Source organism: Aristolochia californica, unplaced genomic scaffold, assembly GCF_029961685.1.
Source record: "Aristolochia californica isolate CCGP_79_NKW_82.1479 unplaced genomic scaffold, dmAriCali1.0.hap1 SCAF_7, whole genome shotgun sequence".
Classification (NCBI taxonomy): domain Eukaryota; kingdom Viridiplantae; phylum Streptophyta; class Magnoliopsida; order Piperales; family Aristolochiaceae; genus Aristolochia; species Aristolochia californica.
In genome coordinates, this window is record NW_027182268.1 from 32,823,882 (window position 1) to 32,848,045 (window position 24,164).

The window sequence follows — 24,164 nt, forward strand, 5'->3', positions numbered from 1 at the left end:
GACCTGGAGAACAGGATGACCAGCACCAGCCGGATAGACATGAGCCCGATCGTGGAAACAAAGAAGATGGGTGTGGAACCCCTCATATACCAGCGAGAGGAGATTATATATACTTACTAGAAGCAGCAACAAAGCCATGGACATTGAGAATCGATGGGAGGTTGCGACCCAAGAAAAGGAGGACGAAAGGCCTACCGCCTTCGTTCCATTTCCGTGATGGCAATCGGAGAGCAAACATGGAGGTGGTCCTATTGGGAAGTGCTGAAGCTGTGAAGATTTCAACAAAATAACATTGCTACATGGTTTCGTGAAAATCCCAATGGTGGAATTGGAAACAATATTGATGCATAGGGGAAATGATGGAAAAGAAGGATCAGACCAAGCTTTGGATTGAAAACTCTATATGTCATCTCCGGTCACAGAGAGGGCAAGGGATCGAGATCGTTGAACTCAATGAATGACAGGCTGGTAAGCGAATAGCGTGTATTATCTTCCCAAACAAAGATGAGTAGAGGGAAGATTCAGAGAACCATACAAAGCTCTATAGAGATTGTTGCTCTTTTAGTGGAGCCAATATCCTAGAGACGAGAATCAGACTAGAGAAGGGGAGATCCACCCTTATTTGATGAGCAGCATCTTCACTCCTACCCAGAGATGGCAATGGATAGAGGGGGCTTGCGGTTGGAAATTCCAAGTTGGTGATCGTAGGAAGTGAAAAGTTGGTTGTCGTGGATCCAATATCAATACAAGAATACATTGTCTTCCTCCAACAAGGTCCGGTGGCAATAATAAAGAAGGATAACTATGACCCTGTGGCTCTCACCCAATGGGCTCGGGGCCACTAGCAGCTTAATCACCCCCTGATGGTGTCATTCTTGAGGCGTTTCAGCTGTCTGATTATTGTTCGCATTTGAGGATGGGTTCAAGGCATTCTCAAATCACTAAGATAGAGGTCGAGGGACCATGCTCATCAACCTCTATCCCTGTAGGCCAACCACCACAACTACAAAAGCAGAATGATTTACTCTCAAAAACATTATGGAACTCTCAAGTGAAAACCTATTGAAATCAATAGGCACCTTCATTGAAATTGTGAGGATGCCCAAGAAGGGAAAAGGTAAGATCATGCAAGATTGAAAATCATCCCCTCCATCAACTCAAGATCAAAAGCTATCATGATTTAGGGTGGGCAATGATAATACACCATCACCATTAGCCGTGATAGAGGTATATAGGAGCCACTGGACCACCGATGAGGAGGAGAGGAAAAGACTAACCAAGAGGCAAGCTGGATTACTGAGTCTACTGGAGACGAGTTTAGGGAGAAATGACATTTTGCATGCAACAGATGACTCGTGTAGCTGAAATCATTTTTAGGAGGCAATTTGAACTTCAAAATTATTAGAGGATTCTAAAAAGGCAGGCAAGCCCATGCAGCTGACCCCAATAAACAATTCAAGCAATTCCACAATCCCTAAAGAAGATTATGAAGGTTACTCCCAAGAGGAAATCCCAATAGATGTTCGCCAATCACCGGTCACCAATCAAATCATCTATGAGACAAATATTAACCAAGACATAACTAGGAACCAAATCCACTCCTATCTACATGTCCACCCAGTCAAAACACTGAGAGGACAAATCCCGAGAGCCACCAATAGATTGATCTTCCAAAAAACTATATTGGCATATTAGACGCTCAAGACGTCACTATAGATAATGAATGAAGCCAAGAGGTTGCCCTGCAAGAGCATAACATTCATCTGACAGGAGCGGAACAGCAAACCCGAATTATCCAAATCTATTCATACCAACACATCCCCTGGCTCAATCTACCTAACCCAAGTTCCGTCAAATCCTCCTTTTGGAGAATGCAATTCCATCCTTGACAAGCTGAAATCATCATCCTTAACACGCCTCATAACATGAGCCCAATTAGTCAAGTATGTGAAGACTACTCCAGCGGGATTAGCCTCCCTAACACTGTTGACAACCAACAAATTGTGGCAAAGGATCAACCCCTCACAAATAATCCAAGCTCGATAGGTATTTATCTAGCACCAATTGGCTTACTCGCTTTCGTAATTCATCCTACCATATTCTCCCAAAACCAACTTCTGATCACTCCCCTATTATGGTGGATTGTGGAGGGCTCGGATAAAAAATGCATGGAAAGAGATTCCAACGAATGGTTCGCCAATGAACGCCATTATGCCAAAACTCAAGCTCCTAAAATTGAAGATCAAAGATTAGACCAAGGACAACTATGGCGATAGTGAAAAACAAAAAACAAAAAAAATAAAAGAGTAGAAGAGGAGATTCTGATGTTACCATACTTTGAAATTTATATAAGTTAGGATTTATATTAACATTTGTTGATTAGATACGTACATGTATATAGGTTAATTAGAAAGGGATTAGTTGGGTTGGGTTGTATGGTATTTAGCCTATAGGCTGTCTTGTATAAATAGAATGAGAAGGAAGCAGCACTATGTTTAAATAGAAAAGAATGAGAGGGAAGCAGCACTCCCGTTTTTCCAGCCTCTCTCTTGTCTTGCTGTTCACGGGAAACTCAAAGCTTGGAGCTCTCTGCATTGGCTGTTCCGTCAGCCTGCTTTGGTGGTGTTTCTGTTCACGGAAACCTTACAGCTTGGAGCTCTCATTCTTGGTTGTTCCGTCAGCCTTCTTTGGTGGTCGTTACTGCTCTCTCCAGCAACTCAGTTTGGCTGTTCTCAGCAGCCTCTATTCGGCTAGAAAACATTGACATGGTATCAAAGCTTGGAGCTCAGGATTCTGTTTGTGGAGTTGTTCTCAAATTTTTTTTTGGGCGTGGTTCAGCTGTTCTGTACTGAACGTATTCTGGTTCTGCTGCTCTGTGCCAAACGTGCTCTGTTGTTCAGCAGGTTGGTGACCTTGGGTCTGGTCACTTTAGTGGTGGTTGTTCTGGGTGTGGCTGCTTTGGTGGATGTGGTGATGGTAGTTCAGGAATTTTCAGCAAAGGTTTCTGCAATTTTCAGCAAGGGTTTCAGCATTTTTGTTGCCTTCGGAAAACATCTTTATGGGGCTTGCATTTCAGCAACTCTTCCTCTTGGCCTGCTGTCTTTCATCTTGTCAACTGACAAGTTAGATTTTTCACCTATTCATTTCACGGGTAAAAACTACACTGCTTGGGCATTTCAGTTTTGTTTATTTGTCATGGGAAAAGAATTATGGGGTCATATATATGGGTGTGATCTAGCACCTCACAAGGCCGAAGCTTTGTCAAAATGGACAACCATGGAAGCTAGGGTCATGACCTGGATACTTGGCTCTGTTGAGCCTCACCTAGTTCTTAATCTGAGGCCCTATAAAACTGCAGCGGATATATGGAATTACCTCCACAATGTTTATCATCAAAACAGCACGGCTCGGCGTTTTCAAGTGGAGTATGAGCTGGCTAATTTCACACAAGGAAGCCTCTCCATTAAAGAATATTTTTCGAGTTTTCAAAACCTTTGGGCCGACTATGCCGACACCGTTTATGAGAACGTTCCAATTACTGCTCTCTCTGTTGTTCAAGCCGTGCATGAGACCAACAAGAGAGATCAATTTTTGATGAAGCTCCGTTCCAAGTTTGAGATTGCTCGTTCTCATCTAATGCCTCAACATCTTGTGTCGTCTCTGAATACATGTTTGAGTGAACTTCTTAGGGATGAGCAGCGTATTGCTACTCAGGATGGCATGGAACATCGGGCCTACGTGATGCCTTTGCTACTGTGGCCAATGCAACACAAGAGAAAAATAAGGGTCAGAACATGAGTTCTGTCCAGTGCTTTCACTGTAAAGATTTTGGTCATTTTGCTGAAGAATGCCCAAAGAAGTTCTGTAACTACTGCAAGAAACCGGGTCAAATCATCATTGCTTGTCCTACTTGCCCTGAAAGGAAGAAGGGTACTGTTTATCATGCCTCCAAGCTCACGTTCAGCACAGAACAGCTGAACCATGCCCAAAAAAGTTTTTGAGAACAAACCCCTGAGCTCCAAGCTCTGATACCATGTCAATGTTTTCTAGCCAAATAGAGGCTGCTGAGAACAGTCAACTAAGTTGCTGGAGAGAGCAGCAACGGCCACCAAAGAAGGCTGACGGAACAGCCAAGAACAAGAGCTCCAAGCTCTGAGGTTTACGTGAACAGCAACACCACCAAAGAAGGCTAACGGAACATCCAAGAACGAGAGCTCCCAGCTCTGAGGTTTCCGTGAACAGCAACACCACCAAAGAAGGCTGACGGAACAGCCAATGCAGAGAGCTCCAAGCTCTGAGTTTCCTGTGAACAGCAAGACACGAGAGGCTGGAAAAACGAAAGTGCTGCTTCCCTCTCATTCTTTTCTATTTAAACATAGGGTTAGGTCAAGTACAAGACAGCCCATGGGCTAAATACCATACAACCCAGCCCAACTAATCCCTTTCTAATTAACCTATATACATGTAAGTATCTATACAACAAATGTTAATATAAATCCTAACTTATATAAATTCCAAAGTATGGTAACACTGCTTTCTTCCAAGCAGTTGCTTTAGGTAGAAGAAAGAACACAATCGGTAAATTGGAGATGGACAGGCAACCAATTACTAACCCCACTCAAATTTCTACTATAATAAACCACTTCGCCCACCACTACAAGGAAAATTTACCATACACACCCCCAACTTCTGATCTGACTTTCAACAGACTAACCCTTGAGCAAGTAGCCAATCTGAAGCTTCATTTCTCCCAGAAAGAAATTGAAAATGCAATAGCAGCAATGCTGAATGACCAGGTGCCAAATCTAGACAGCTATGGTGTTGAGTTGTATAAGGCAATTAAAGATGATGTCTTTGCTATGCTCAATGAGTTCAACAACTTTGGCATCACAAGCAGCTCTATTGGCACTTCATTTATTGCTCTCCATCCTAAGGAGGGGGTTGCTCAACCTGGAGATTACCGGCCAATAAGCCTTTTATCTTGCGCTTTCAAATTAATCACAATGTTCTCTCCAACAGACTCTAAAAAGTAATTGGCAAACTAATCAATGTTCACCAGATGACTTCCATAAAAGGGAGGCAAATCTTAAATTCAGTCTTCTCCACTCACGAACTCATCCATTATTATGCTACAGGGTCGAAAGCCAAAGTCATCCTTAAGTTAGATCTTGAAAAGTGTTTGATTGGGTCAACTGAGCCTTCCTAGATGAGATTCTTCAAAAGATGGGATTCGGATCTAGATGGAAACGTTGGATCAACAACTGCATTTCCACAATTAATTGTATATTCTTATCGATTACAAATGGTTACTTCAAGGTGATGCGGGATCTCAAAAAAGGCAACCAATTTCAGCGTTGCTATTCAATTTAGTTGTTGAGGCTCTGAATCATATATCCATATTTGACCACCAAAAAAGTTGTTGCTTGGATGAAGACTTTGAATGTCCTTTTGCCACCCCCATTCTGCAATACACCAACAATACTCATTGTTTCTATGTCAGCGCGGAGGAGAACATCCTGAATGTCAAGGTGCTTCTGTCAGTTAATTAAATTATGTTTGGCAAAAGGTTAATTGGAGCAAATACTCCCTTACTGATATGCCGGACTCTTCAGCCAACCACCTGGAATGCAATTTGGATCTCTACCTCTCACCTCTGCATCCCTCTCTTTTCAGGTCATGTCACCGCTTCCCACTAGGACCCTATCACCTGCAAATTGGAGAATCACCTCTCAGCATGGAAGAGCAAATTGCTCACCCCTGCTGATCAGCTAATGCTCATCAAGTCGACTCTATCAGGTACGATGGCCTTTCAGCTATCTCTTCTCCCATACCTTGCTTCAGTGACCGACAAAATCAAGGAAGGAAATTGAGATGAGGTTTCTTTGACAAAGTGTCAAGGACCATTTTCACTAAAGCTTGGTTAATTGGGTCGAGGTGTGTAGACCAAAAGGCAATGGGGACTTGGGTATTAGAAGGATATATAGTTGGGAGTCCCGTCGAAGACTCTAGAAATGCAGGAATGGCGACCCCTTGATCCGGGCTACATCAAGATGAATTTTTATGGCAGCTCCCTCGACAACCTTGGTTTGGCTGGTTATGGTAGGGCCTTCCAAGACATGACGGTACCCAGCTTTTGTCCTATTCCGGTCCTATGAGCATCACAGACTCCACTACGATTGAGCTTCAGGCCCTCCTCAGAGCCCTCATCATCTTTCGTAAGCAGTTCTTTGGGCCGCTCCACATTGAGGGAGACTCACCCTATTTATAAATTCAAAAGCATCACTAGAATGGAGTCAAATCTGGTGCGAACACTAGAATCTGGGAAGACACTAGGGTTGGTGAGTCACTACTACTTTTTTTTAAGAAGAGTGTGTTTATATTACAGCAAAGGAAAATACAAGCCAATGGGGCCTTCCCTTGACAAAAAGAAATTGGAGGGAGGCCCCATGCTTAGCAAGCTTATCAACATATGAATTAGCAGATCTTGGGAGATGATTCCAAGAACATAAAATTACAAAAGAAATATCCAAAATCTCATAGAATACATCCCAATGGTGCCAGCACACCAGCCAATCACCACTTTAGAATCTCCTTCAATGATCAACAGGCTATGGAGGTGATCCTGAAAATGATGAGGTCATGTAGAAGACAAAAAGTTCAACTGAAGTAGAGTCAGAGATGCCTAAGGGACCCCGCACAAGTAATGATAAGAGGGTCATTTGAGACACAGAAAACACCCCCAAAACTTGTTAATCCTGGGTTGCCCAAGGCACTCCCATGAAAGTTGAGCTTGAGGGTGCCAACGGGAGGAGGTCACTATTCTTGCATGAAAGGAGTTTTGGAGTGGGCGAACATCTGAGCCACAATGCGCCAGTTAAAGCGAAGGGAACATCAGCTAGCTAAGCGAACACCTTCTTCAAGTGAAGCCAACAGGAAATAAGACAAGTTGCGTTGATAATGACTTCATCCACAGTTTCAAATTTGCAGCTGAACCTTTTGATGGATGGTTGGTGGTTGGTAATTGATAGATACATGCCTTTCCATCTACAAGCTAACCAATCTAAAGCACATCCAATCTAGTCAAGTATGGATTCCTACAGATGGAAGAGCCTGAAACCTGAATCTTCGAACACCACTCTCCGATCATAATCTCTTGCACATAGCGGCTCTTCTCAAAACCCTAGAAGGCATCTATATCAGTCCATCAAGGGAGGAATGTTTGATTTGGACTGCCATGATTTTTGGCCTCTTTTTGGTTACATCATGCTACAACTATCTTACAATGGCCGCACCAACAATCGGCTCTCCGCCTTGGCATGGAAGCTAATTGTGCCCCCAAAGGTAAAGTCTTTTATCTGGTGCATCCTGAAGAGACATATTTTTACCTACAACCAATTGCAACATCAAGATATGGTCCTTGGTTCATTTGGCTTGAGCTACATTTTCAGCTCAAATTGCGACAATGAGTCAAGTGATTGAGAAGGTAATTCATACAATCCTACAATGGACCAAGCTCCTCTAAGACTTTTAAGAGGTTCATGCCCCCCCCCCCCGTTTCATCTCAAAATGAATTTCGACAAGAGCTCATTAGATAACCTGACGCCTTGATCGGGAGGGTCTGGCCCTCCCTATTACAGACCTTTGAGTATGACTAACTCTAACAAAGCTGAAGTCCATGGCCTTCTTAATGGAATTAAACCCAACAGCAGACACTACAATCTCCTAGTGATATTGGAAGGCGATTACAATAGGTTATCTCGTGGGCAAAAGAGGATAGTCAATTCAGCTAGCATTTCAACCAGGAATTCTAGCAAATAGGAGATCTGGCCTCAAAACAGTCTGTCACTTGGTGTAAAGTGCCTAAGGAGGCAAACTCCCCAGCAGATCAGTTCGCTAGAATGGGGCATCAACAGCAAAATATTGTCATCAGCATTAGTGATGCTTGTATTTATTAGCTCCCTTTGGTGGGGATGAGCAGGGGGTTGCTTGTACCCTACGTTTATATCCTTTTGCTTTCTCCTTTCATAATATTTTGCATTAAAAAAAAAAGGCTGCACATACTTCAAATGGCACAATAAACAGATGGTACACAGTTGGCATTTGGCAATACCCTATCCCTTGTGGTGGTAAATGGAAGCACACAAGGTCGTTAACACAAGCAATGGAGACAAGAACACTGTATGCAACACTGATATATGGACTAAAATATTCAAGAGCAACCTACCTTATCCTTCCGTATGAGTTTGCATCCTTCAAGTGGCCCAGTACTCTGGAAAACCTCTGCAAGAAGGGCCTCAGTGACATTTATGTGGATATTGCCAACATACCTGAATTAATGCTAAACCATAAGGGTAGGTGAACAAAAAAATACATAACATATTGAGGATCAAATAAAGAAAACAGAGCAAATGCTACATCACTCAAAATTTCAACCAATGCATGTATGCAACATAGGGAACTTGAAGAGGCACGTGTGAGGATGTGGGGGAGGAATGTCTCATGATTCAATTTAGTGTGTCCTGTCTCATTGTTCAGATGTTCAAACAGCAAAATTTTCACTATGAAAAACATTCGGGTACTGAACTTGTTCAGATTATGCTCTGAAAGCATGAAAAGGCAAACCAAACTGACAAAATGAAAACTTAAAAGAGGAAAGAGAAAAAAAAAAAAAAAAAAAACTGTTACAATTGGACTCACACACTGCGGCATGTAGTTGAATCAAACCCAGGAGGCAGATTTCCACTTGGAACCGGCTCCATCTGCAAAATATAAAAGTAAAAAAGAAGAAGAAGAAAAAAAACTAGAAAGCCTACGAGTCTTATCTAGAAGCTAGGTCATACAGGATGCTATGGGAAAGAAAACCTAACAGTATCTTAACATCAACTAAGAAAACTTCCAAACTAAATGGTAAAAGAAGAAAAAACTGACGTATATTTGCTCAAATTGATTTCAAGCAAATACCAAACACTAACTTCACCATTGTGGACCCCTCAAGAAGATACCAAATGTCAGCTCACAAAGAGACCATACATGAAAGATTTTTGGACAGTTTCATGTAGTCTTTGTAAATTGTCCTAATTTCGATATAATTTTTTGCCAATTTTATATAAGAAGAAAAAATTTCAGAATTCCAGTCAATACTTGACTTTATCATCTGGTGTTTACCATCACAAACAAGTATAAATGTAACTGGCATATCATCTTGTATTGCCAGAGACAAATCTCAAATAATAAACATAATAACAGAACATAGATGGCTTGCCATTTTCTGTTTCAGTGTATCTGTGCATTACAACTTCCACTTTCATCTGCTTTTAGTTCTTCATCTTTTTTTGGTGAGTGTGTGCATGGTGAAGCTTTTCTCAGACCAAAGAAGATCATAGAGGTATCACAACAGCAAGGAAGAATTCAAGAGGGCAGAAGGTACGTATCACACTGTAACTTAAAAAATGAAAAGAAAAATCTCAAATGATTCAAAATATGATAATATATAAAATAACTTTGTAAAACGCACTGCATAATTAATCTCTAAAAGCAACTTTGAGGTTCAATAAACAACCGTATAGAGGTAAATTATCTTCCACTGCTAAAGCTTGTAGCTACACTTCCATCATATAGAGGGAACGATCGAACAATCTTTAAAATGCATAGACCAGTTTTTCTCTACACATAATTATCTGGTTTACATTAACAATCTGAATCATGAATAAAGCAAAATGAAGATGTTCATTTAATCAGATATCCAATCTTTTGTGCTAAAAGAATGTGTCAAGTTGATATTCAACCATAAAACAACAGTCAAGAGTTCATGCTATCTTATAATTAATAGATTGAGCAGCAGCTGCTACAGCACAGCACTCCGATGCGGTATCTACGGAGTTACTAAAAGAAGACACTCTTCACCAGTTCCATAAGGTAGGTTGAGGCAGAAGCCATTCTTCACTAAGAATGATGAAGTTTACTCATTATATTTTCCAACGCAAATTTAAAAAAAAAAAAAAACTCTTTTTTATAAAAAAAATTATTTACTTATCAGAAGCAAATAATAACTAATGTCAGTTTGGTTTATTTATTGACGAAAAGGAGTGATGCCTCACACACTCTCCAGGGTTATATTTCATGTCCATAATCTTAACAGTTAATACATGACTACTTACACACTTCTTCAAAAAAAAAAATAGTTAATACATTACTCAGTTTTTTTTTTTTTTCGTTTTTTGTAGGTGGGTAAATACTTAGTCGGTTTTTCGTAAAGAAAAATTTCAATATATACCGGTTGAGTAGATAAAATATATTACAATGTTGGGAAAGGGGAAAGCTGGTATGCCTTGGAGACCCAGGGGACTTTGGTGATCAGCTCGAACTTCAGAGAAAAACAATCACAAAATACAAGTAAAGAAAAATAACTTCATAAAAGAAGAGAATGCGTTCAGTGGTCCGACACAGGGCGAGAGTCAACCTGAGACATAGCTGCGGCTAAGACGCCGGGATGATAAAGTTGCTGTTGCTGCTGGAGTAAAGCCTGTTGCATTAAAGCCTGTTGTTGTTGCTGCTGCTGCTTCAATCTCTGCTGCATTTTCCAACCCTTCAAAACGCTCTCCAGAAGAAAACAAAAACTCGAGGAATCTAATCGAACGGACAAAATAAGAAGGGACTTGTTAGAATCGCCGATGAAAAGAACTCCAGGTCGTCCGCGAAAATAGAAGTTGAATCAGGCTACCAAATGTGAATTCAGAACCGAAACCCTAAAAGAAGGGAGGGGAAGGCAAGATGCATAGTCCCCCTGAATATCAAGGCAATGGAAAGGGTTCCCGAGTAGGAATCCTAGGAACGAACGAACGACCAATGAAAGTAGAAAGAGAAGACGGAACAGATGAATACAATTTGATCGGTTCGTCTCTGTACAGTCTATCGTGTTCTTCCCCCTCCTATCAAGTGAAAGAAAAGTGTGGGAGAGAAGTGCAGCGGTGGTTCGAAATTAGAAAGGCAGACTCTTCAGTAATTTAAGATCCTTTTGGAGGGTATAGTCGGGAGTTGAAAATAATGTTTTTTTTTATATTCGAAATTGTGAATGTGATTATAGCTTAGTCCACACGGCAAGTGAAATATAATTTAATTTTTAAATATTAAGTAATTTATCGCAAGTTAAAATCTAACTTTTAGTTTATTAATAAAAAATTTAAGTAAAAATTATAAAAATCAAATCTATCAAAATATTTTATTAATAAAAATTCTCTCGGTACTTTACAGTGTCCATTGTGCGTACTAACATAAAAAAAATATTATCTTTTTATCATCAAATAAAGAACCTGGATCAATCAAACAGTACAATAAAGAGTCAATAGACGACACGGATCAAAAAGAGAGAATATATGTGTATAAAATGAGATCAACATTCCCGCTACAAACTAGAACCGGGGATGATCATGCTGTCGGAGGGCGATAAGAACTACTTTTTGAGAGAGACGCATTCATTTTTGTGGTGAAGACGAAAGAAAGGGTTCTGTTCAAAACAAAAGTAGGAAATTACAACTTACAAGTGCATCACGATCTGTACATGTAAAAGAAAACAAATGATCTATGATACACAGGTTGACATCATTGAACGGGATGTTAAGAATTAGTAAATGAAAAATGTCTCTCTCACAAAACCTGCAATTCAGCCCAATGACGAAATGTAAAAATGACTTCGAAGTAGACTGAAAGAATACCATCACAGACGCAATTTAAGCACAGACAGAAGCAACAACAGCTTTATCTTTTTTAATCGGAAAAAGAAAAAACACAGAGTTAAGATCCATCACGTACAACTAAATTCATAAAACAATTGAAGAATTGACAAACTACAACCACAGTCGCGAACTGCTTCAAACTCATAGGGATTTGATATCCACTAACCGCTCAAAGGAACGAAACGGATTTGAAGTTCGAACAAGCAACGAATGAGAAAGGCATCCGAAGATAGAAGAACAATAGTGAGTAAACTAACTCCGATTGGAAGCCCAAATGAAACGTTTACAGAAAACAAAATCACGAAAATCCAATCAAGAATCGATCCAACAGTTGCAGCACGCTACAAGCAAGGCAAAGCATGAGATCAAGTGTTGAAGGTGTTTACCTCAGAAAACTCTTTTTTCTTCGAGCCACGCTTCGATCTTCGTAATTGTGCCGTGCTTTTGAAGTATCCCTTGGAGGGAAAGACGAAAGATTTTTTCGATTTGGAAAGGAGGACCGTCAAAAAAACTCAAATAATAATTACCCACATTAGGCCAACGTCGTAGCGCACGTGTCCCACAGTCATTGGCTGGTCCAGGTTATCGTGGGCAACCAAACAAAAGAAAAGATTTTTTTGTTCTCTTTCTCTTTAACACGGGTTGAGGAATGATACGTCCCTGAAGTCCTCGTGCATCTGCCGCGATCGTGGGAACTGCTCCCGTATGGGCTTATAAGGCTACCGACTCCTCCCGGCGGGGGGAGAGTTCACCGTCCGGCAGCGCAGTCTCTCTGAGGTGAAGACCAGAAGCGACCTCGAAGTCAACATTCTAGTCCTTTTTAACTTCGCATTCGTTTCATTTCCGTTTCTGTTTCTCTGCAAAAAAATTCTTTCCTGTTGCCGTTTGTGCTGATTGGGGATTTTCGTCCTCTGCAGATTACGAGCCGGATAGAGGAGGAATTTTCTTTGGCTACAGGCCTAAGGTGGGGGAAAGAAGAAGGACACAGTGCCGACGACGTTCAGCGCCTCCACATCGTCCTGCACCCGGAGTCTGGAGAAAGGTCCGTGGAATTGAAACAGGCGGCGGATTCCGGAAGGGGAAGTCATCCGAGCAGGGCGACAAGGTATTAAAAGTTAATAAATTGTACAAAGAGAAGGAGAGGAAAAGCCTCCTTTCTTCCCTTCTTCTTTAGACTTCTTGAGACAAAGTAGTTGATGGAATATACCATCATATGCCTTAATTACTATTGTAATCAATGAACATCTAATTAAAATGACTTGTAGTAAACATGTGCATGAACATAATCAACAATTTTGACTTTCATGTACTAGAGGTGACCCTACTCACAATGCACTTAGCAGGTAGCTTCTACTTCTAGTTGACCACTCAATATCACATAAAAGAGGGCATATGGATTAGAAAACAAGTCCTAGATATCCAATACAAAAGCATATTGGAGATTTATATGCATAGAACACTACTGAAAAATCATTTAGTGTATGCTATAGGCTCTTCAACATAGGCATCACTGCTTATTTGATTGAAAATGTGACCAATTTCATAGTCCTTGTTGATACAAAGTCCTTTGCAATTGTAAAACCTTGTTTTTTTTACTAAATTATGGGCCCCGAGGCATATGCAATAGAATGAAGCGGATGGCTGAAGAATGGAGGCACATGTTGATTCACATGAACAAAAGAACACTATGCCCACTCCATCTTACTTATCTTGGATATATTAGCAAGAATCATGGAAGTATATTTTATTCATTTAAGTAGCATGTGCATTTTTGCAGAGGGATATCATCAATGAGATTTAAGAACACGCAAGTGAGAATAGACTTCCAAAGACCTTGAAGAGTAGATCATAGCACATTTTGAAGCTCAAGTACAAACAATAGAAATGCATCATTATGAAGTGTTTGCAGATTTCTCTAAGGCAATAAGATGAGTGTTAAGCGACACCTCTTCAAAGTTACAATTGAAGTGACATACTTATTTAGGGGAGGGTCCCCCTAATAGATTTTTGAAGTTCAAATTCACGTCCAACATGAAGATCATGTCAGTCATGTATATGAAGATCATCTTCATACTTGGTGTTAGTGTTGATGCCTTCATATACAGAAAAATAGTTTCCAGTGAATAGTGCTCACTCATTAGAAAAACATAAAAAATAAAAGAATCCATAAACCTGTACAATACACTTATAATTACAACATAATCCTCGAACCCCAAATTAGGTAAAACAATCATTATTATTACACGAATAACTTATTTAATGTATAATTAAAATATATTAATATATTTATTAATTGAATTAGATATGTTATTGTGCATTAATATGGTAATTACGTGAGCCAATGAAATACGAACATGATTAGTTACAAGTAACAAATAAATAACGTTATAAATAACAAAAACGAAAGCAATATGTTTAGCTATTAATTTATTAATAACATATGATATACTATGGCCTAAAAATGAATGATTTAAGAGGAAAAATTGATCTAATCATAACTTTAATACACTATATATTTGTACATAATATTACCACTATTAAATCACTAATATAATACAATAAATAAAAAATAAATATAATGAGTAAATAAAGAATTATTTTATTAAAAACGTAATATGGCGTAGTATTAATTAATAATATATATTCCACAAAATTGAAATTAATCAATTGATCAAATGCATATTGTAACTATATTTTATTTACCAGACTTAAATATCTAGTTTAATATAGTAATAAATTTTAATAAATATAATATATAAATAAATATACAACTTTTTTACTAATGTAATAAAGTTTTATTGTAATAACCAGTTCGTGATTGGTATTAAAATCATCAAATTACAAGTTTAGTACATAAAAACAACACATGTTAAAAAACAATAAAAGATACAATCATTAGTTATCATTCCACATGCAAGTTGCTATGTCATCTCGAAATTATGCGGCTCTTATGGATTCTAATGCACGCTGCCACCGAAAACTTGTTACTTGGGTATCCTCGTGCTTCCAAACCCCATTGGGCAACTTGTTCCCCATATATACCTGCTCGACTAAAAGATCGAGCATTTTGTTGTCTTCTTCAAAGCTCCAAAAGTCATATGGTCGACCACTTGGTTGTTTTCTTGCAGTCATTTTCAATCTAAATCCGAGATTGTCTTCATGGAAAAAACTTTATCAAACAACCATTACCCATCACAAAAACAAAACCCACAACTAAGAAAATACCATGTGGTGGATAATTATAACACCCGAATTTCCTCACCGCATGGCAAAAATATTTCATAACACTTCAAAACTTTTAAACAACATTTGAAAAAATTCCAAAATTAATCAACTATTTCCATTGGAGATGCACTAAACAATGCAAATACACACACACACACATCAAGTACAAATTCATCGAACACCCTGGTAGAGCGCCATATGACTTCATAGTCACTACGAACTGTACCTCGTCAGTGATGGGGGTCAGGTTTCGTTGGATAATGGACGCCCGTGTAGGTGACTCAACCTTATTTGAACTGGACTAAACACCGTAAACCGTAATTGAGAACCTTAAAAACACCCTAGACCCTAAACCGAGATTGTCCTCATGGAAAAAACAATATCAGACAACCATTACCCATCACGAAAATAAAAACCACAAATAAGAAAATACCATGTGGTAGATATTTATAACACCCGAATTTTCTCACCACATGGCAAAAACATTCCATGGCACTTCCAAATTTTTAAACAACATTCTAAAAAATTCCAAAATTAATCAACTATTTCCATTGGAGATGCACTAAACAATGCAAACACACACACACACACACATCAAGTACAAATTCACCGAACACCCTGGTAGAGCCCCATATGACTTCATAGCCACTATGAACTGTACCTCGTCAGTGATGGGGGTCGGGTTTCGTTGGCTAATGGACGCCCGTGTAGGTGACTCAACCTTGTTTGAACTAGACTAAACACTGTAAACAGTAATTGAGAACCTTAAAAAAACCCTAGACCCTAAACCGAGATTGTCCTCATGGAAAAAACTTTATCAGACAACCATCACTCGTCACGAAAACAAAAACCACAAATAAGAAAATACCATGTGGTGGATATTTATAACACCTGAATCACCTCACCATATGGCAAAACATTCCATAGCACTTCAAAAATTTTAAACAACATTCTAAAAAATTCCAAAATTAATAAACTATTTCCATTGGAGATGCACTAAACAATGCAAACACACACACACACACACACACACACACACACACACACACACACACACACACACATCAAGTCCAAAGTCACCGAACGCCCCTGGTAGAGCCCCATATGACTTCACAGTCACTACGAACTGTACCTTATCAGTGATGGGGGTCGGATTTCATTGGCTAATGGACGATCGTGTAGGCGACTCAACCTTGTTTGAACTAGACTAAACACCGTAAACCGTAATTGAGAACCTTAAAAAAAACCCTAGACCCTAAACCGAGATTGTCCTCATGGAAAAAACTTTATCAGACAACCATTACCCGTCACGAAAACAAAAACCACAAATAAGAAAATACCATGTGGTGGATATTTATAACACCCGAATCTCCTCACTACATGACAGAAACATTCCATAGCACTTCAAAATTTTTAAACAACATTCTAAAATATTCAAAAATTAATCAACTATTTCCATTGGACATGCACTAAACAAAGCAAACACACACACACATCAAGGTCAAATTCACCGAACACCCCTGGTAGAGCCCCATATGACTTCATAGTCACTACGAACTGTACCTCGTTAGTGATGGGGGTCAGGTTTCGTTGGCTAATGGACACTCGTGTAGGTGACTCAACCTTGTTTGAACTGGACTAAACAACGTAAACCGTAATTGAGAACCTTAAAAAAACCCTAGACCCTAAACCCTAAACCCTAACCCTAGACCCCATACCCCCAAAACCTCCTAAACCCTATACCCTAAACCCTAATTTCAGAAGTTAAACAAAAAACCCTAGATCTTAAAAACCCTAAAAGCCTCAAACCCTAAACCCTATCACCCAATAAACCTTAACTGAAAAAAATTGAAAAAAAAACTAAACCTTAACAATACCATAAAATCCTTAACCCTAAACACTTAACCCCTAAATACAGAGCACCAAACCCTAAAAATACTAAACCCTAACCCTAATAAAAAATTTAGACCCTAACCGTAACACTAAATCCCACAATTATGCACAAATAACCCCAAATTAGGCACTTAAACTAAAATTAAATCAAATACAACACTCATTTAATCAGAAAAAAAATTAGGGTTTACTCATACCTCATGAAATTTGGGGAAAACTGAAGCCGACGACTGAAATCAAAGCCGAATGGGGAAATCGATGCCGAATCGAAGTAGAAATTAAGAAATCAAAGCCCAAATGTCAAAATTGAAGAAAATTGAAACCGAAATAGGGGAAATCGCAAGAAATCGGAAGGTATTTTGGGGGAAAAGATAATAGCGAGAGGGAGAAGGGAGTGAGATGCCGAAAGGGATAAAAGAGGGAGAAGAGACAGAGAGAAGACAGGGAGGTGGAGAGGCATAAAAGAGAGGGAGAAGCGAGCGGGAGGTTCAGAGGGAGAGCGAGTCCGAGATGGAGAGAAGGACGCCGAAAGGACGTTCGCAGCGAGAGATGGAGGTCGTAGAGAGGGAGACCGGAGAGAGGGAGACTGGAGAGGGACGGTGGAGACAAGAGAGGGAGCAGAGAGCTTGGGGTTTAGGGAGACGACAGAGGGGTTGCAGGAACGAGAGAGGGGTGCGGGACCGAAATGAGTAGAAATGAGCGAGACAGTGTGCGCTAGAGAGAGCCCCGCGCGTGAGTCATGTACATGATACTCGAAATTGGGCAGAAAACACTTTTCGCCGTTTACACTTGGGATATGATCTCTTGAGTCATGGATGATCATGTACATGACACGAAGTTTGGTGCTCCCTAACGACCTTAGGACATGAACTGAGTAATGCGCATGAAAATCATGTCCTAAGTCATGTTGACTAACCCCCCCTTAGAGGAGTTAGTCAAGACCTAATAACCCAATTGGTAATCTTTTTTCTCCTTGCATATCATAGTTTTCATTCTTAACTTGCCCATTACTAAATAACAATCACAAGAATAATGGCAACATCTATAAACAACAACAACCTCGAGCGAAATACAACATTGTTCAATAGGATTGAGTTTTGAACATAGTTTGCCTAATTGAATTCTTTCTTTCAACAATTTGTAATGTTTAAATATTGCCTCTTCCTTACCAATTACTTATGTTTTAATAGGTTTTTAAGATCCCAATTAAGTTGATATCATTATACTTTCCAATTAAGTTGATATCATTATACAAAAAAAAAACATCCCAACTAACTACTATATTCTTATTTTTGTAGTGGTACATTTCTCTCCCTACTTTTGCAATATAAGAGATGCCTTCTCAATCTTGGCTAGAGTATTGGCAACCACCACAATAAGGAGAAACATAGAAGAAGCGACCGAAGACAAACAAGAACCGAGACTCATCTTTTCTTGGCATTTTACATGCATTCCCGATGTTGGGTAGAGAAAAATTACAAATACTTGGTGGGGGTGATAACAAGTGAAAGAAGATAGAAGAAGACAATTATATTGGAGAGGGAACCAGGATTGTCTTTTATTTTTTCAGTAGCTAGAACATGTCTCAAATGTCCAAAAGAGTAAGTTTGAAGAATGAATCAAATGAAAGAGAATAGGATTGACGGGAGAAATAGACGATGTTGAGGAGAGAAGACTTTTCGCCTCCATTCCACATAATAGGGAGGAAAGCTGAGAGAGAGATTAAAGATTTTGTGTAGAGAAAGGGGAAACCATTGTCCTCTTTCTCTCTATTCTTATTGTCACCCAACAAGGGATAGTTTTTCTCTTTCCCTCCCTCTTGCTGTCACCCAAAAAAAAGAGAGTGCAAGGATACAAAAAAATTAAGATGAAAGAGGTAATTTTCAAGAGAGTTTGTTGGGAGGAGCAAAGAAGGAGACTAAGAAAGGGGGTGGAGAGATGAAAAGAAAAGGGGGTTTTCTCATTTTATTTTTGAAGTAGGCAAATAGTGTGCCAAGCTGGAATGATTCAATTGAGTTCGCTTGTTGACCCTTCTAGGTTAAAAGTTGGGTAATTTAATAAACAAAAATGGTTATGTGTAAAAGAACAACCATGCAATAGAAAACTTATGTTATCAAAGCAATTATTTGCAAATGATATAAATTTAAATAAAATATAGGAAATTACATGTGACACAAAATATAGAATAACTAAATAATTAATAACATAGATTTTATTTTAAAAAATACCATAGAATACTGCTTAATTAAATAATTAGAAATTAAAAAATGAATAAAAATAATAATATAGATTTTAAGAAAATTAGGAAAATTGTTAAAAAATTAAAATAAAATAATTTTAAAAGAAAAATAAATAATTGATTGAAAATTAGTAGGTTCCATAGACCTAAGCAAGAATAGATTTCTTATTGACCTCATCTCTATCCCTACTGCTTACCATCTTAACTCCCATACATTGGATGGGTTCTATAATCAAATAATATTTATTTTTATTGGAAAATTATTCAAATAACATGTATAGAGTGTCCATAATTTGATTTTCTCTTTTGACTAATATAGACAATGATATTGTTTTTAAATAAACTAAAAAATAAAAATAAATTATATCATATAATAAAAAATAACTAGATAAGTAAATAAAAATAGAAGGTCCAATGGTAAATTAAACTAGAAGAGTAAAAAAGGTAAAAACATTTAAGATAGTAGCCTTTACTCGCTACTATCTATTGTAAAATAAAATTTAGTATTTACTTAAATCAATATTATTTATGAAATTAAATAATTTAATAAATTCGAATTAAAAATAAATGCATGATATTGTTTGCAGGCATAAAATGGATACCCACCCATGTATGTCCGGAATCAAGGAACGAGTCATTGCAGATACATTGAACCTGGACACCCCAAAGACCGAGACTCCCCCACTGCCAACCGTATTTGAATCAACGGTTGTTCCAACGGCGCATTCCGCCCCGGACTCTCCGTTAATAAAGAATAAAGAAGAAGACTCGTCGTCACGCGGTCCACGAGACTCATCAGGAACGTCCACGTTTTCATCTTCGAGACTTGCCGAGTGACGTGGCATTAGATCTGCACCGCACATGTTAATAGATCCTAAACCCTAAGCTTATTTTACCACGTGACTGTACGGTGGCTTATCAGGACAATCCGGATCGGGAACGGATACGAATTTTCTGGGAATCATCGGTGCTGACGTGGCACTCACCGGTGCCCTTTAAGTTCTCTCCGTCCCCGAGCACCACCATTCTCGTACAGCCGAAGAAGCGCAAGGGAGGAGAGCGAAACACCGGGAGGGAGGAGAGACGAGAGAAAGGAAACTGTTCATCTTTCTCTGCTTTTCTTTGTGTTTCGTCTCTGTCGAAGCTCCTTTGAAAAGAAAGGTAACATATTTGATAAAACTCGGAGGTCTGTGGTGAGGAATCTGCTGAACATTGTTTCGAGTTACCGAGAGGACCTTCTCTTCGTGATAATTCAGTTTGGAATCTTCGGATCAACATACCTTCCTCTTTTGTAACGAATTTCTGGTACGACGTTGTTGATGGCCTGCATCACTGTTTTGCCATTTGTTTTAAACATTGTTTCGATTTATCTGTGGTTTGTAACTTTGTATGCCACTATGTTTTTTCTTTTTCCTTTTAGCAATTTCCCATGGCATTAAGATCTGACTGACGCATTACGAATGTTTTTACGTTGATTGTGACGATTGACTTACTTGCAATGCAGCCGGTAGAGAGATGAAATTGTTTGCTTTTAGTCCTACTCCTAACGCCGTAGATACCTGGCTGTCAGTTTTTTTTATCCTAAAATGCTTCTCTGCTTTATGTACTATCTTTTTTTTTTTGGGATGTAGAAAGAGGAAAACGCTTCTCTCTCTCTCTCTTTCTGCCTCTCACTGGGTACTTATTATCTTGTAGTAGTCAATAACCCTAGTTGTTTTAGAGAACGAGGACGCAATACGACAGTTTTTACTTTTTAAAAGAAACCATCAAGGTCGAAAATCCGTGTCATTTATTGATCTGTTTTCGATTTTTCAGATGTATTTAATATTTATGGACAAATTTCATTTATTCGATGTATTTATCATGCTAGAGTCATCGTATTTCCCAATTTGTCATGTTGTTCTGATTTATCTATCGTGGAACTGGATTTCGCGTAGATTCTTCCAGGTCGATGGAGTGAAATACGATAGAAACGTATGCCCTTTTTTCACCCCAATTATCAGCTATTTTTGGCTGGCGAAATTTCTTGCTATCGAATCATTTTCGCATCCAATGGTTTTTAACAGATTTCAATTTCGCATTTCACTTGAGTTCCTTCTGTATTCCACAATTGCTCGTGCATTCTGTGGTCACGCTCGAAGCAGTAACATTGTATTCTGATTTCCTATACTTTTTCGTCTTGTACTTCTCTTACTTGAATTTGTTGCCTTTAAAGAGATGACCTACGTTCTTCAATATGTGATTTTCAGGTTCATAAACATGGTTTTGTGGGTCTTTGGCTACGGTTCTTTGGTCTGGAACCCAGGGTTTGAATTTGATGAAAAGAAAATTGGCTTCATCAAGGATTACAAGCGTGTCTTTGATCTGGGTAAGACATTGCAACCTGCTATGGGGCAAACATAAATGTGTTCGTGTTTGACTTAACTAAAATTAGCATGAGGATAGACTAGGTCTTTAACCATGTTTCGATTGAACCTTCCAGCATGCATCGATCATAGAGGTACTCCTGAAAAGCCAGCAAGAACTTGTACCCTGGAGGCCAGTGAAGGAGCCATATGCGTGAGTAGAACTTATCCCTTCTCTTTTCATTATCCCCTTGAAACTGGTTCTTGTATTTTCTTTCGTATTTCATGAATAGCCACTTTTACATCTATGATAACAAACAAAGTCAAAAGTTTCTGCAATTTTTTTTTTTCTCGTTCTGGCCCTTTTAAGTAATTCATTTTGTTTCCATCCATCACCAGAGTTTTATCGACTAATTCATCCTAGCCCTATCGTGGGTTTGGTGAAAATCAACCACTCTAAATGAAGTCACATGTTTGCCGACTAAATCAGAATACTGTTGTAAATTTGTACCCTTGATGTAGACATTCAGTATGTTTGGTTGCATTCAATTCATAATTTTTTATGTGCTCTCTTTGTCTGATTTATGTCCTGCTTTACCTTATACAGTGGGGTGCTGCTTTCTGTGTAAATGGAGGCCCAGAAAAGGAAAGAGAAGCAATGCAGGTTCAATTCCTATTCTTGCTTAGTGTGAAGTGCCATCAGTTCTGCCTAATACATTGTCATTGAGTAAACTTTGTTTGTACTTTTGTAGTATCTGGAAAGAAGGGAATGCGAGTATGACCACAAGGCTTTGGTTGATTTTTATGTGGTAAGTGCTGAATTCTTTTCTTGCCCTACTGATATTTATAAATGATTGTTTCATTTTCTTTGTTTAAATTCCTTAAACGTATGTGGTCTTCTTATCTTCAGGAGGGAGATATTCTTAACCCGGCTGTAACAGAAGTAATAGTGTAAGTACTGACCAATAGTACTGGTACTAATTATGCTTGAATTCACTATTCATATTTTCAGACACAATGCCTCAAAATTCTGGTAATTTTCTTTGAACTAACGGAGATCCTTCACCTCAACAGATTCACATCTACTCCTGATAAAGAAACAAACAAGTATTACTTAGGTCCGGCCCCATTGGATGAAATGGCTAGGTAAAGTCAGAATGAAAAGCAACTTGTTTCTTCTCCTTTTTCTTCTTTAAATTATTGCAATAGCTGATTACTTAATTATTCACTCGATCTGTCTCCCTCTACAATCACCAGGCAAATATCAACGGCGTTTGGTCCGTGTGGTAACAATAGGGACTATCTCTTCTCATTAGAGAAGGCCATGCTCGACATTGGTAAGATTTTCCTGCAAGCTAACAGTACATTTTTATGTCAACTTGGAGTAATAAAGATAAGAACAACCCCAAAAAAATGAGAAGGGAAGCACATACCAAGAAACCCAATTTGGAGTAAAGCAGTTGTGGCTTCCTACATGGAGGCTGGAAGCAAACACAAAATTGGGAGATGCCACAAAGTCGCACAAAAAAGCTGAAATATTGTTCTCTTACAGAGTTGGGTGACACTTAGATGTCACCAGTGGAATAGTTAGAATTTTGGAGTTGAGCAGCAATGGTTGACTTACATGTCATTCTATCATTGGTGATTGAATGATTGCATCTTTTACGGTTTTTTTGGCTGTGTTTGGAACACATAAAGTGGAGAGAAAAAAGGAAGAAAAAAGAAAGAGAGAGAAAAGAAAATAGGTTTTTTTTTTTCTTGTTTGGATGCCCATGGAAAATGAGAGAAAATCTGGATGAGAAATATAGTTTCTCATGTTTGAATACATTTGAAAAATAAAATAAAATTAGTAATAATTTAAATTTTATATGATTAAGATTTTCTTTCAAATTTCTTTTTTTTTTCTTTTTTTTTTCCAAATTCTATCATAAATTATTAACTAAGAGAGAAAACGATTTTTTCTTTTATTTTCTTTTCTCTTATTCTCTATTGCCAAGCAATAGAAACTAACTTTCTTTCCCTTTTTCTTTTCTTCTTTGTGGGTTCGAAACAGACCCTTAAAAACAAGAGTTCAATTTAGTATCCCAATGACTTCCCATGTATGTGCAAATCACAATTGGTTTACCTGCTTCTTTCTTTTCTAACAACCTTATTTATTTGAACAGGCCATGTAGAAGAAATGGTGGTCCAGCTAGCAAACGAAGTCAGGAGAATCCTCAGTGCTGGAGCCAGGCCTATAGAAAAGAAGGCAATTACTGGTGTTCACATTCCTCTCTTGCCAGATTTGCCACTCATGCAAATGCAGATCCATTCTTTTCCCGAACCCATCGCCATGGACTCATAGTCATAAAGTGAGGAATGTTGAGACGGATTAGCAAGAGAGAAAAATCAAAGCCCCTTCTCTGACCTTTTTTGCCACCGGTAGCCTTCGCTTCTGTTTCTGACATTATTAACATCACACCTAGCGTAGCCTCCATTCTTCTGGGCAGAGGGAATTTTGACTTATGTGGCAACACATTACCAACGATAGAAACTAGTAGATTTCTTTCTGTAGTTTTGTGTTTCTTACTTGTGACCTCTTCGGCACCTTAGTCAATACTCTTTTGAATTTAAATTTCAAAGAGATTACATTCCAACTTTACATGATAGTTAAGGTTTTACCCAAATTATCTACATTAAAAATCTCAAAAAAAAAAAAAAATTACATGTGAAGAGTGTTATCTGACATGG

The 24,164-nt window shown here is 38.6% G+C and overlaps 2 protein-coding genes across 7 annotated transcripts in view; one reads left to right on the forward strand and one right to left on the reverse strand.

Annotated features, from left to right (window-relative positions):
• Window positions 1-10,947, reverse strand: part of LOC137936041 (oligouridylate-binding protein 1-like) — a 28,285-nt gene extending 17,338 nt beyond the window's left edge. Inside the window, exons 1-4 of one of the 3 annotated variants that reach the window (XM_068780549.1) lie at window positions 10,882-10,941; window positions 10,460-10,626; window positions 8,698-8,759; window positions 8,225-8,327 (exon numbers count right to left, since the gene is read on the reverse strand). In XM_068780549.1, the coding sequence (XP_068636650.1) occupies window positions 8,225-8,327; window positions 8,698-8,759; window positions 10,460-10,576 (282 nt within the window). In that variant the 5' untranslated portion in view covers window positions 10,577-10,626; window positions 10,882-10,941. Of the gene's footprint in view, window positions 1-8,224; window positions 8,328-8,697; window positions 8,760-10,459 lie in introns of all 3 variants that reach the window. The other 2 variants (XM_068780548.1, XM_068780550.1) reach the window with 2 other exon arrangements.
• Window positions 10,948-20,062: 9,115 nt separating this feature from the next.
• On the forward strand, window positions 20,063-24,043 carry LOC137936780 (gamma-glutamylcyclotransferase 2-1-like). 4 transcript variants are annotated; one of them, XM_068781652.1, is made up of 9 exons: window positions 20,063-20,394; window positions 21,339-21,457; window positions 21,572-21,648; window positions 22,042-22,098; window positions 22,187-22,243; window positions 22,345-22,385; window positions 22,509-22,580; window positions 22,692-22,771; window positions 23,600-24,043. In XM_068781652.1, exons 2-9 carry the CDS (start codon window positions 21,349-21,351, stop codon window positions 23,776-23,778), a joined length of 672 nt encoding a protein of 223 aa, XP_068637753.1. In that variant the 5' UTR covers window positions 20,063-20,394; window positions 21,339-21,348; the 3' UTR covers window positions 23,779-24,043. The 4 variants fall into 4 exon arrangements, with proteins under 4 accessions (XP_068637753.1, XP_068637754.1, XP_068637756.1 ...); XM_068781653.1 differs by having other exon boundaries at window positions 20,063-20,250; XM_068781655.1 differs by lacking the exon at window positions 20,063-20,394 and adding an exon at window positions 20,782-20,860.
• Window positions 24,044-24,164: the final 121 nt, after the last annotated feature.